The 13229-nt window shown below is 36.7% G+C and overlaps 1 protein-coding gene across 2 annotated transcripts; it reads left to right on the top strand.

The window, feature by feature from the left end:
• The first annotated feature begins 2079 nt into the window (after positions 1–2079).
• Positions 2080–10660, top strand: LOC100924358 (trichosurin). Of its 2 annotated transcripts, none has more exons than XM_012540640.2 (6): positions 2080–2259; positions 4203–4336; positions 6211–6284; positions 6813–6923; positions 9915–10016; positions 10212–10660. In XM_012540640.2, exons 1-6 carry the CDS (start codon positions 2164–2166, stop codon positions 10274–10276), a joined length of 582 nt encoding a protein of 193 aa, XP_012396094.1. In that variant the 5' UTR covers positions 2080–2163; the 3' UTR covers positions 10277–10660. The 2 variants fall into 2 exon arrangements, with proteins under 2 accessions (XP_012396094.1, XP_003758835.1); XM_003758787.3 differs by having other exon boundaries at positions 2087–2283.
• The last annotated feature ends 2569 nt before the right edge of the window (positions 10661–13229 follow it).

Below are 13229 nucleotides of genomic sequence, written 5' to 3'. Positions count from 1 at the left end.
CAAATCTATGGGTAAAGATTTTATTACACTATTGACAGTGGAGTAAATTTCAAAAGGGAGTTTTAGCCATTAGCAGAGGGAAAGCTGTAAATTTAAGTTTCTAACCAAGAAATTTCTCAGGGATTACACCATTGACTGGTGGGCTAACCCTAAAAGGATTTAATGTCCTAAAAGGAGTTGGGGGATATTAGGTAGGTTTTTTTCATAGGGTAAAAATTGAGGGTTGACAGAATAATTTGGCCTGCTGATTACATGCAATAACCATACTTAGGATAGCAAAAGCTCTTAAAGATGGGATAATCCCGGATAATCCCATTAGTGTTCCTCCCTGCTTGTCTCAGGGACTATCTGTGGGAATTCAACTACCATTTAAATTCAACAAAAATCTCCTCCTGTCAATGTCTCTTCTTATGACCCACCTAGATACTTCGTTGCTAACAGGGTTAACAGGCTTTTTCTGGAGTCTTATTCTCCCCATCAATCATTTAAAAAGATGTTCCTTTTCCCTTTCCCTTTCCCAAGAGTTACTTTTGAGGAGATACTCAGAGCTGGTATTTCCTAAGAAATCTCTTCAGTTCATGTAAGTCTTTCCAGGCTTTTCTGAAATCAGTCTATTCATGATTTTTATAGAAAAATAATGTTCTATTGCATTTATATACTATAACATTCCAGACTGACATAGCAATTTATCTTTTTTGAAGATTATGTCATTTTATACTCAGTCTTTTGAAACCAGCAAGATAAAGATCATCACTTCCATTTTCTAGATGAAAACATTGAGGCTCAAAGATCTCCTATAGTCACCTAGCCTGATAGCAGGAGATTTGGACCACTATACAAACTCACTAATTCCTCCACTTTTGTGGGGGGTTTTTCCTACCATTGAGCTGTAAACAATGTGAATGCAGAGATTATCTTTATTTGGATTCTCAGTGCTTAGCACAGGCCTGGCACATAGATGCTTAATAAATTCTTATTAACTAACTAGATGAGATAAGACTTTCCCTAGTTCCCAAGAGAATGGGGCAAGCACTAAGGCTTACTTTCCATGTGACCCTTATTGAGTCAGCTTCCCTCTCTGAGCTTCAGTTTTCTAAGCTACAGAACTTGCACTGTATAAATCAGATTTTTTTTTTTTTCTGATTTGGGTGAAGAAAGTACTTTATTATTTTTCCTAAACCTGACTTCTGTTGCCAGATCTCCGCTCTGCTCTCAAGATATCCTATGCCTGTCATATTCTTCATCCCTATCGTCACATATTGAATTCCTAAATTTTCTTAAAAGCTCAACTCAAAGGTTATTTCCTTGAGGAAGTCTGCTGTGATCCTCATCGTTCTTCTTAGATTTCATAGAGGACTTTTGTTTTATACTTGTTAACTTGGGGAGCACAGGGTTTGAGTTCTACTTTTTTTTCCTGAGGTAATTGGCGTTAAGTGACTTTTTATACATATTGACTGAGTGAATCTGAATAAGTTGCTTAAATTGCAGAGCAATTGAGTATATGAATGGAAGAAAAAGTTTCCTCACTGAGAGTTCCATAAACCTCTGAAATCACAAAAACAGGAAAAAAAAAATGCTCTTAGGATGGATTATTGTTTACTAGACTGCAAACTCCAGGAGGACAGGGATCAAGTTCTATGCAAACTTTTAATCTTGGCTAGTTCCAAGAATGTTACTTTGTATATAATAGGTATTTAATAAATGCTTGTTGAATCTCTACAACTATACTATAATATCCCTCATAGAGGTGACTCTGTTTTCTTTGCCATGGGTACTTCTCCCATGAAGCCTACCATATTGAAGGTTCTGTATTCCTTAGGTGTTTAGGAAATTCGTGTTAAATGAGAATTGTAAACAGGGAGAAAGCTGACCCAACATGATACTGATTATTCTTGAAACTTAATATCTCAGAAATGTAAAATATTCATTGTCAAAAAGTTATGGTAGCCAATATCCTTGGAATGCTTAGTTAGTAGATAAGCATTGATTAGAGACTCTGCATAAAGTATCCTTTAGTGCATCTGGGGGAGGCCATCTAGGGCTATCATATCAGAAGCCTGACCTCATAAAAGAGTATAAAAGCAGTTGGTCTGGAAGCCCAGAGCATTCATTGGAATCAATCCTCATATTCCTAGCTGCTACTAGGAAAGCACAGAAACAAATATGGGCGAGATGCAGCTTCTACTGCTGAGTCTGGGACTGGCCCTCGTCTGTGGCCTCCATGCTCACCATACCTGTTCTAAGGAGCACCAACCAGATGTAAGTAAGAAATGGTGGATGCAGGTAAGTTGCTTGGGTGGTCTGGAAGAAGTTTAAGGAATAACATACAAGAAAAACAGAAGCTCTTCTTGGAGAACAGGACAAAGATAGGGCTAGGGGCAAGATGGAAAGGATTCACCTTCTTATTCAAAGCTGTTCTTCTTAGTAGTTGTATAGCCTGATATATTGGAATTCAACTCAAAGTCCAAAGTGATGCTTCTGTGTGTGTGTGTGTGTGTGTGTGTGTATACGTATGACCTACATATGTTATCTTTTTAAATAGCCCAAATGGGATAGGGTCCAACTCTATCTTTCCAGAATAATCCATTGGGATAATTTATATCAATCAATCAAAAAAGTACTATTAATGTTCAGCATTGACTATGAGTCAGGTACTGTGCTTGGGTGTTAGAAATACAGACAAAATGAAATAGTCTTTTTTCCCTTAAGAGAAAATTCATTCTATTAGTGGAAGCAACCTATACCTATATAAATATATGTAATATATAGGGACTTAGGACCTCACTGATATAGAGAATTTTTGGATGAAGAAACTTCTACCAATTTCAGTTATTACCTTCTCTGACATTTATAATTTTAGAGAATTCCTGGACCACTAAGCCATTAAAATTGTATATAAGGCCACACACCTCTTAAGTGATAGAGGAGCTTTCAGGTCATCCAGAGAAGCTTTGACACTAACTTTCTAACCATTGTGCCATGCTCAATATAAACATATGGAAAGCAACTTAGGATGATGGGGCACTAATAGCTGTCAGGGAGAAGAGAGTAACAAGAAAGATTTTACATAGTAGATCAAATGTAGAAGTTGGGTCAGAATATCTCTAAGGACCCTTTAGGTCTAAAGTTTTATGATTGTACGATACACTTCTTTCTTTTTTTGTTTTGCTTTTTTTTTTTTTTTTTAATAACTTTTTATTGACAGAGCCCATGCCTGGGTAATTTTTTTTACAACATTATCCCTTGCACTCGCTTCTGTTCCGACTTTTCCCCTCCCTTCCTTTACCCCCTCCCCCAGATGGCAAGCAGTCTTATACAAGTTAAATATGTCACAGTGATACACTTCTTTCAAATGGCTAATTTCATTCTAACTGAAAAGATACCACCCTCTCTGCTTCTTACTATAGATTGAGAGTAGTCAGTAAAATAAGACAAATTCCATAGGATAACCTGTTAGTCCAACACTCCAAAGCATAGCACTTGGAGATTTTCTTTCAGTCATGTGCCATTTAAATCTACCTACTTTACCAATAGGATTCAAATGGTAACTTTGGGGTTTTCTACCTGTCACATGTTGAGACAGTTTCTACCATGGTTTATGGAGTGATCTCAGATATAGGCAGAAAAGAGAGGAATAAAAACCTACAGGGCCTTCCCAGTGATTAGAATCAGAAAAGGGACTCAGGATCAACCCATATCCCTCAAGCGAAATAGGAGTATACTAAACTGTTAAATCGTAGAATAGATATCCCTGTTTCTGTGGCAATCCCTATCCTCACTATGCTCTCAAATAATTGCAACAGAATTGATCAGCCTTTCTAAAGGCAAGATTGAGGAAGGACAGTAGAAGTTATGTTATTCTCCGAACAGCCTCAAAACACACAGTACAAATTTTATCATTTCCATTTACTAGATGACAAAAATGAGAAAAAACTTTTCAATATATAAGGTAACATTCCCAAGACTGTGCAGATAGTTAATATGAGAACCAGGACAAGCTCCAACTGTCAACACTTATTCTAATTTTTTCCTACAAGGCAGAGTTGGGGAAGGAATCAATTTTGTTTTGTTCTGGAAGCCTACATTTCCTTTTATATAATATGTGAAATTTGGACCAAAGTACCACCCAGCTCCAGAATCTCATGATCCTATGACTAGTGTGCTTTCCTTTCTTCAAATCTTACCCAGTTTTTATTCCACAGCTCTCAGGAACCTGGTACACTGTTGCACTGGCCTCAAATGTTACAGCTAAGATTGAGGAAGGAGGTCCCTTGAGGATTTTTGTCCAAAAACTCATTGTAGAGAATGGTAACCTGCGTGCAGTCTTCTTCAAAAGGTAAATATTCCCCTGTTAACTGGTGAATGTGGAAACCTGATTTAAAGTCCTGCTCTGGGTTCCTTTATCTCAGCCAGATTGGACTTAGTCTGGCCCAGGAGCTAGTAACTGTTGAAGCTTCCATGCCATAGTTGGTCTAATGAAAACATAGGACCACCTTGGAAGGGAAAAGGCTCCAATAATAGGCAACACAGACTTAAGCAGTGTATACAAGGGGGAGAAATGTGAAATATATAGAGAATCACTTTTTAAAAAATATATCAATTAGAAGAGTTGCTTCTTTCTTTCCCTCTCAATCTTCCTTGATTCACTGCTCAGAGGCTAATCATCACAAAAATAGTTTGTGATCCTGGAGCCATCTCTGCTAGGAAGACAGAAAGAAAACCAAGAAAGAGAGAACAGAAGCTGGCACACAATATCACTCTGATACACTAGTGACATTGCCATGCAGACTATGGAGGATATTAATAGGCATTACACACCTTTAAAAAAAAAAAAAAAAAAAAAAAAAAAACCTTAAATGCTCAGCATACTTTATCCACATCAAAAAAGAAGATGTGAGTAAATTAAGTCTCAAAGGCTATCAACTCCAGATTAATTGCCAGGAAGGGAATCATAATGAATGAAGAAACTCTGGCTGTGCTGTGGTCCCTTTTTTCACACTAACTAGCTGTGTGACTAATCTCCCTGTGTTAAGTGTATTTATAAATTAGGTCAATGTTTTATCTGTTCTATGCATCTTTCTTTGGATGCTGTGAAGAGAAAATAATAACAGTTTATATCTATATACTGCTTTCAATGTTACAAAGTATCTTTTGCCTCTTACACAAACTGCATGATTTTGAACAATTTAATTTCTGAATTTCAAAATTCTCTTCTGTGATATGGAAACAATACAACATGATACAAGGCATATAATTCAGTTAATACCTATTAAGCACCTGCCACATTCCAAAAAGAGTAGCTAGTTGGCAGAGTGGATAGAGGGCAGAGCCCAGAGTTAGGAAAACCTAATTTCAAATCTAGCCTCAGACTGTAGTTATTAGCTGGGTAATAAAAGTTACTTAATGCTGCTTGGCTCAATTTGTTCATCTATAAAATGACCTGGAGAAGTAATGGCAAACCATGCAGCATCTTTGTCAGCAAAAACTTAAATGATGGCACACCATCAGAAACCACTGAAACTACTAAATAACAAAAATGTTCCCAGAAGTGTGCTAAGGTCTAGGGACAAAAAGAAAAAAGAAAAGGTAGTTCCAGACCTCAAGGAATTTTTAATGGGGGAGGACAACATACAAAAAGATTCCAAAAATCAGGGGAGGGAGAAAGTACTAGTGGGGGACTGACAATTGTTGGAGTGGAATTAAGAGTGTAGCTCATGGGAAATGAAGGAAGATAGGTAGGGCAAGTATTACTATTCCCATTCTCATTACAGATAAGAATACTGAAATTCATAGAGATTAAATGACTTTTCCCAAGGTCATACAGTTTATAAGGGGGCAAATTCCATCATTTGCTATGATTTAACTTTTCCATAATTAAAGTTAGCATCTCAGGTCTCTTTATGCAGAATAAAAGAAGAATAAATGCCCTATCTAACTGATTGCTTTGGTTGGTTAACTGCCATCATTTACACCATATAAAGATCACACATTTTGAAAGTAGTATGTACAAATATACTCAGTAATTTTTAAATGGTGAGTCGTTTAATCTTTTTGAGTAATTTTTGTGTATAATATTATTCTTAGGATTATAAACAGTAAATTTGGGGAAATAAAATTGAAATAACAAATAAATTTGGAAGGAATGTAGGATAAATGTCAAATTTCTTATGTATATTTAAATGTTATTCAAATGCTACTGTTTATTTTCAGAGAAAATGGAAAATGCATTCAATTTTCTGTGTCTGCTAACCCACCTGAGAAAGATAGCCCAATGAAGGTGAAATGTAAGTATAAATGAGAATCTCAATGAATTTCAGCTTTCAAAGCTTATGCTTTGAAATGAATTAAAGGACCTATTGATAAGCAAAGAAGTGTCTAGGAATCAGAGACAATACAAACCACTGCCTTTTGTGATAGGGAGAGACATCTTAAGCTTCTCACCACCCTCCCTCAATTTCTGTATGATTATTCTATGCAAAGTAGAGATCAAAGGCTTTAACTCTCTTAGCTCCTCTTGCAGAAATTTCATCAGCCCTGACTGATGAAAGTAAAATGAAAAATAATTGTGTGAGGTGGTTGGAGTAAGCAGTTTTCCATCTCTAAGAAAAATTATGTGCATCTGTAGAGGGTTAGGAGGAGCAAAGACAAAGGTTTGTGAACAGAGTGGCAGTTTACATGTAGTCTCAGAGGTTATGATGGGACTCAGGTTTCCAGAAACCCTTGAGAAAAAAATCTTTGATAACATTCAACTCCTAATAGACTTCAAGTCATTGTATCGAAAATTCTGACCTTGACTTCTCTTTGCTTCACAGATTCAGGAATTAATGATCTCTACATTAAAAGTTTCAAGGAAGATGAATATGTCATATTTATCTTGTATAACCACAACAATAAGGAAGTGACACTTTGGGGACATCTCTTTGGTACGTATTTTATAACTGCCCCAATGCTTATCCTTTTTCATAAGGGAAGAGTAAAGAAAGAAAGAAAGGAAACGTATAGACTTAGGGATAAAATGTGTCTAGTTGTCATGTGCAATGCCCAAATCAGGGGAAATGCTTTTCAGGACAACAAATCTGTCACCAGCAGACTGTTTCATCTACTTCTGAAGATACCTCTGAACTTTCTTTAATAGAAGGTAAACTTTTTGAAGGAATGGACTGTTTCATCTTTGTCATTTTGTCCCCAGAGTCTACTAGTGCTTGGCACACCATAAATTGTTAATAAGTGCATGCTGAATGAATTAGTGAACAATACGATACAAAATCTTCTTTAAGAATCCTTTTTCACTACTTAAATAAGGATCAAGGGAGAGAGACAAGTTATTTATCAGAAACTTTACTTTATCATGTGATAAAATTATTTATTTATTTATTCAATCTTATTTATATGTCTATATGTATAAATGACAATTGAGTGGAAAAATGGGAGGTGAAAAAATATAGGCAACATACACATATATACACATTCATTTGTATATGTGTGTATGTTTGTATATATGTACATTTCCTGCTGTCTACAACACTGCCCTATACATATGTAATGGGGAATATAAAGAAAACCCCTCATGAGGTTTATAATCTAGGATTGGAGGTAAAATATATACAAAATATTACAAGGCAACATGTAAAATTTCAAGATAAAAGGGATGGACAAATGCTATGGTAGTTCAGAATGGGAAGGGATCACTTATGACAAGCTGATGTGTCATAGATCTAGTCACATTTAAGCTCAGCTTTGAAGGTAGGATTGAGACGTTTTTGTTTGAGAGAATCAGGATTGGGCTGGATCTCTCCAGCAGTATGGCATCCCAGCACAGGCTTCATACAAACCTCCAAGTTTGCTTATACAATTCCTCCAAGTATTAGCATGGGAGAGACATTGAGCCTGTGCTCAGTGCCTAAATTTCCCTAGGGCTAATTCATAAAGGATTTTACCTTGATCCTAATCCTGTCTTCTTGTGTGAATCTAGTGTAATCTCTCTACATCTGTCACATCATTCCTTTTTTGGAAGGGAGAGGGAGATTGGAAGGCTGAAGAAGTTTTGAAAAAGTGACTCATCAGCTACTTTGATGATCACATGACTGACTTGATTCTTACTCATCACACATATACAATCAATTACTGAAGCTTTTCATTTCTGCTTTCATAGCATTTCTATCATTTATTTTTTTTCTTGTCCTCTTGTCACAATAACTTTAATCCAGACCTTCATAATTTGTCACATAGTATATTACAAAAATTTATGATTTGAATGGGTCTTCCTATAAACAACCTCTTTCTTTTTAAACTAATTCTCCATGAAGCTACCAAATTGTTTTTAAAACACAGTTATTATCATTCTATTCTTTTTTTAATGATAGTTTCAATTTAATAGATTGAAACAATAATTTCTATAATACAGTACAATAAAAAATGTTCACTATTACTTCTAGAGGAAATTATAGACTCCTTTATTTGACACTGAAGTCTTTCATAAACTGGCCCTCTGATCTAATAACATCATACACCCATTCACATACTCTGTATTCTATACAAATTGGATACTATTCTATTCTTGAAATATGACATCCATATTCTATATCTGTGACTTAGTACAAAACTTTTCCCAAACCTACATTACTATCCCTCTTCATCTCAATCTCTTGGAGCCCTTAATTCCATTCAAGGGTCAATGCAAGGACCAAATCCTTCAAGAGGTCATTTATAATTGCCCCAGTTAGTTGCCCCAGTTAGTGTTCTCTTGCCCTCCATGAAATTATATTGCACAGATTTTGTGTTTTGTATACATTGTTTATATATATATGTATATATATACATTTATATTATATCTTATATTTATTTATGTGAAGATGTTATATTCTGTCTTTGGGGCAATCATTTTACCTACATCTAGCAAAATGCCTGACATACATGTATTTGCTGATTGACTAATAGATTACTAACCATTAAAAGATAATCTGTCCTCCTTTATGACTGAATATGAAATGCCATATTTAAACCAGTCTACATGGAAGCTACTAACTCCAAAATTGTCATTTGAGATGCCCGGAATAGTAGTATAGAGTTCTTCCATATTATCATTCAGCCACTATCTCCTGACACCCCTCTGCATTATCACAAAAGAGAGAATCTGCAATCATTCTCATCTTAATTGAAGATTAAATGAGATCATATATGTGTAGCGCCCTTTCTATAAAAGATATTAGAAAAAGAAGCTAAAGGATAATAGTAAGGCTGAAGCTTCACTAAAAGCAAGGGTGGGGTGAAGTTCAGGAATATGGGAACTCTGAAGAGGGGAGAGATACCGGAAGATGCAGATGTGCACAAATGCCAGTGACCAGCCACTTCCAAGTGAAGTGATTATATTTAGTTTTCTCAAACTAAATATAATCTGAACTGAGACTTCTTTCAGTAACCTGTTTAAGGAGTTATGTGTTGAGAAACAACTTTACTATTTCCATGGCTATTACCACTACTGGAACTTAACAAAGTTATCTCCTCTCCACTTCTCTTCATCCCCTTATATCCCCTTTATCATTACTCCCTGATAAACTATCACTTAACCTTAGAAGTTACTGTCTTTAACTTTTATTTACTTACTATATGTGTTTTTTAAAATATTTTTTGCTTCCATCTAAAGATAAAACTGCCTAAGATAGTTTTCACTGCATTCCAAACAATTGTTTGCTCCAAAAGAATATGCCACAAATGGGGAGGAATAAAAGGGAATCCAAGAACCAAAAGCCCTATACTTACCATAAACTTTATTGAAGTCTTTTTTTTTCCTCTAGAAACATAAAGAGGGGCTTCATATGTAAAATGTTGTACAAAACTTAAAGTAATATATAAATGATTGTTGTTGATTTTATCACTATTGTGATATTATAATTTTTATTTTTTTTATTTTACAGGACGTACTCCAGATCTGAGTGATGATATAAAGAAGAAATTCGAGGAGATTTGTATAAATGCAGGACTTAAGAAAGAACACATTTTAGATGTATCTGAAGCTGGTAGGTCCTTTTTATCTCTGTTTTCTCAATTTGTGACTAGAAGGAGAATGTCATAGAATGGAAATATCCCTAACTTGGATCCCATTTGTCCTTGTCTTTACTTTGTAGACTAATATTTTCATTACCATTCACTACTTGTTCCTAAATCTGCCTATGGATAAATTTTGTAATCATGTTCTTTTCACTACCCCACAGGAATTCTAAGGAAGCCGCATCTTTGTCTTATGGGAATACCTCCTCCTCCATCCTCCAAAGAATAATTAATATGGATAATCTGCTATCCCCAAAGAGATTCAGCCTTCATCTATGTTTTGCTTAATTAAAGAAAGAATCTCTAGTGGGATAGTTTCCTATAAATGTCAGATTTTCCCCCTTGTAAATGAGGTGTTCTGAGTCTGTTTGGGAAACTATAAGGATCCACACCCCATTCCCCAAAAAGTGAAGCAAGAAGAAAGATCTTATCAAGTCTCTGGGAGTTTGTCCAGTCACCTCAACTTTCTGATGTTTTATTAGTATCTTTTGAGTTCCATTAATTACATTTAAATTAATTCTGTATGTAGCATACCTCTAATCTATCAAGTGAACTTTCCCTTGTAATAAAGATGATCATTTCAGCATAATCAATAAAAACAACAGCAACAAAATCTTTGTCTAAATTCTCAATTTCTTACCTGTCCAGAGAGGAAAAAATAAAGGTATATTTCTTTTCCCTGGTAATGTTGAGGTTGGAAAGGGACCCCAAAAAATTGGGGTTTGCAGAGCAGTGTAATGAGGTGTCTCAAAAGAATTTTCAGGCTTAAACCCATATCCAAGTCAAGGAGGAAAGTTTATTGTAATCGTAATACCAATTGAAGCAGGCTAAATTCCAAAAGAATTTTTAGCAAAGAACCAAAAGCAAAGAGACACATTTATCTAGTTCTCCATGCCATTGATATGTTAATTTTATGGTCTATATCAGGGGTCCTCAAACTTTTTAAATAGGGGGCCAATTCACTGTCCCTCAGACTGTTGGAGGGCCGGACTATAGTAAAAACAAAAACTTTGTTTTGTGGGCCTTTATATAAAGAAACTTCGTAGCCCTGGGTGAGGGGGATAAAAGTCCTCAGCTACTGCATCTGGCCCTTGGGCCGTAGTTTGAGGACCCCTGGTCTAGAGGTAGAATTGAGGAGTGGTCTCAGGAATTTGTTTATCACTGACCAGCAGATCTAGGATTATATTAAGGCCAGAAGACTTTAAAATCATTGACTGACAAGATTTTCAAAACAATAGTTTTCTAAGGTTAAAGAGTCTCAAGATCACTAATATATCTTCCCTAAAGTCTAATATTCCTAGGCCAGAAGATTTTTACAACCATCGACAGACAGATTGCCTGAACAATAGTACTGCAATTTCGGGGAGGGTGGGGCAGGACCTCGGGATCACAGATTCCAAAGTCAGAAGACTAGATCACTGACAGATTGTTAGAACTGAAGCACTCCAAGGTCAGAGGACCTTAAAATTATTTCTGTCTCCCCTAGAAGCTACATTCCATCATTTCCCCTCTCAAGTTCAGTTGGGAGAAAGAGACAGAGATCTCATCTTCTGGAGCTGCTTTATGCTGATAAAGGGTGTAGAGCTGTCCTGCCTAGAGGTGTTCAGACTGAGTAGAGGAAACATGTGACTTGAAGATGGCAGCAGCAGCATTCAGTGGAGTCCTGAGTGTCAGAATCAATTAGCTGATGATATTCAGGGTGAACAAATACTTGGAGGTTCATAGCTTGGAGTCTGGAAGAAGCAAATCTACCAAAAACTACCAATGTTAGTTCTCAGGAGATTATGAAGAAGCTTCAAAGAAGGTGGTATAGAAGCATTATGAGGGAGTTTGCCAGAATAATTTTGGAATGGATATCCTACAATTATTTCTAGGGATGGCCCACAGGCCAAACAGCGAGCCCTTGATGTACCTGCACAATTTGTCCAGGTTTCTGAGGTAAAATTGCAGCAGGAGTGAGAGGGGTTGCACTCACATGCTCTCATAGGATTAGTAGCACAAACCTAGGATGTATAATGGCCATTATGGATCACAGTGACAATTTCTGTACCTGTGAGATACAGGTATGGATACAGATAGGTATTGAAATATGTGGGTAGGAGATTCTTTCTGGAAAAAAAATAGGAGATAGCTGAAAGTTATTTCCTCTGGGGGGGAGGGGTAGCTAGTACAAATGGGGTAGTATCCAGGGTGGGGATGGTGACATTTGGGCATGGGGCCTTTGCAAATAATGCATCACATCACATATGTGGGCTTCCTCGAGGATGCTGAGGGCCCATCCAACAATCCTAAGTGCTCCCAGTGCCCATAGCCCTAGCCTGGCTAAAGACTAAGGAGTTATTTCCCTATTGTCAGGGGCCACAGAGTGATAAGAGAGAGCTAGAGAGAAAATACTAGGAACAAAACTCTCATCCGTGGAGTGTTGTTAAAAGTACACCTGGAAAAAGTGAAAAATAACAAGAAAGAAAGCAGAGTGAGGGAGAGAAGGACACAGACAATTTCACATTTCTCTCTCCAGTTTGTTTCCAGGAATCCTGTGGAAGAATAGTTTCAGGTGCTCTGTGAGTTCACAGAAATATTCAGGAATGTCTGCGGGAGAAAAAGTAACAAGAAGAAGTAATACTTTCAATTCTGGAAATATGAGTCCAGCGGGGGTATCCTTAGTTTGATGCAAGTTGAAGTATTCAAAATGACTTTTTATGGTCCTCCCTAATGGGAGATTCTTCACCTAATTCTCTCCAGTCTGCAGGCACAGCTTAGTAAGGATTCACTTGAGGATATGATTCATTTTCTCTACCTTCCCAGAAGACTGAGGTCGCCAGGTAGATGATAAGTAATTTTAAGTACCTTAGCCACCTTTACAGTTATTTGAGAAGTTAAGGCTAAGCCATTGCCATTCTGCAAAGAGCTGGACAGGCCAAAAAGAAGTTCTCACTGGCTTAATTCTGGGATTAGAAACTAGCCTGAAGATGTTTGAAACCACCCAGGAGAAAGAGTGTAATCTCTTTCTTCAACAAGGGCTTTTTCTTACAAGCTATATGAAGGGGTGTAAGAGTCAGGAAGCTGAGGAATTAAAGGTGCATGGTCAGGAGCAAATGGGCAGCAGCACGGGCAGCTCAATCTGCAAGCCTATTTTCTTTGGCCTGAAGTGAATCCCCTTTCTGTTGTCCTTTATAAAACCT

This window comes from Sarcophilus harrisii, chromosome 2 (assembly GCF_902635505.1).
Source record: "Sarcophilus harrisii chromosome 2, mSarHar1.11, whole genome shotgun sequence".
Lineage (NCBI taxonomy): Eukaryota > Metazoa > Chordata > Mammalia > Dasyuromorphia > Dasyuridae > Sarcophilus > Sarcophilus harrisii.
Note: the sequence above shows the minus strand (reverse complement) of the source record. Positions and strands in the feature narration are given on the sequence as shown.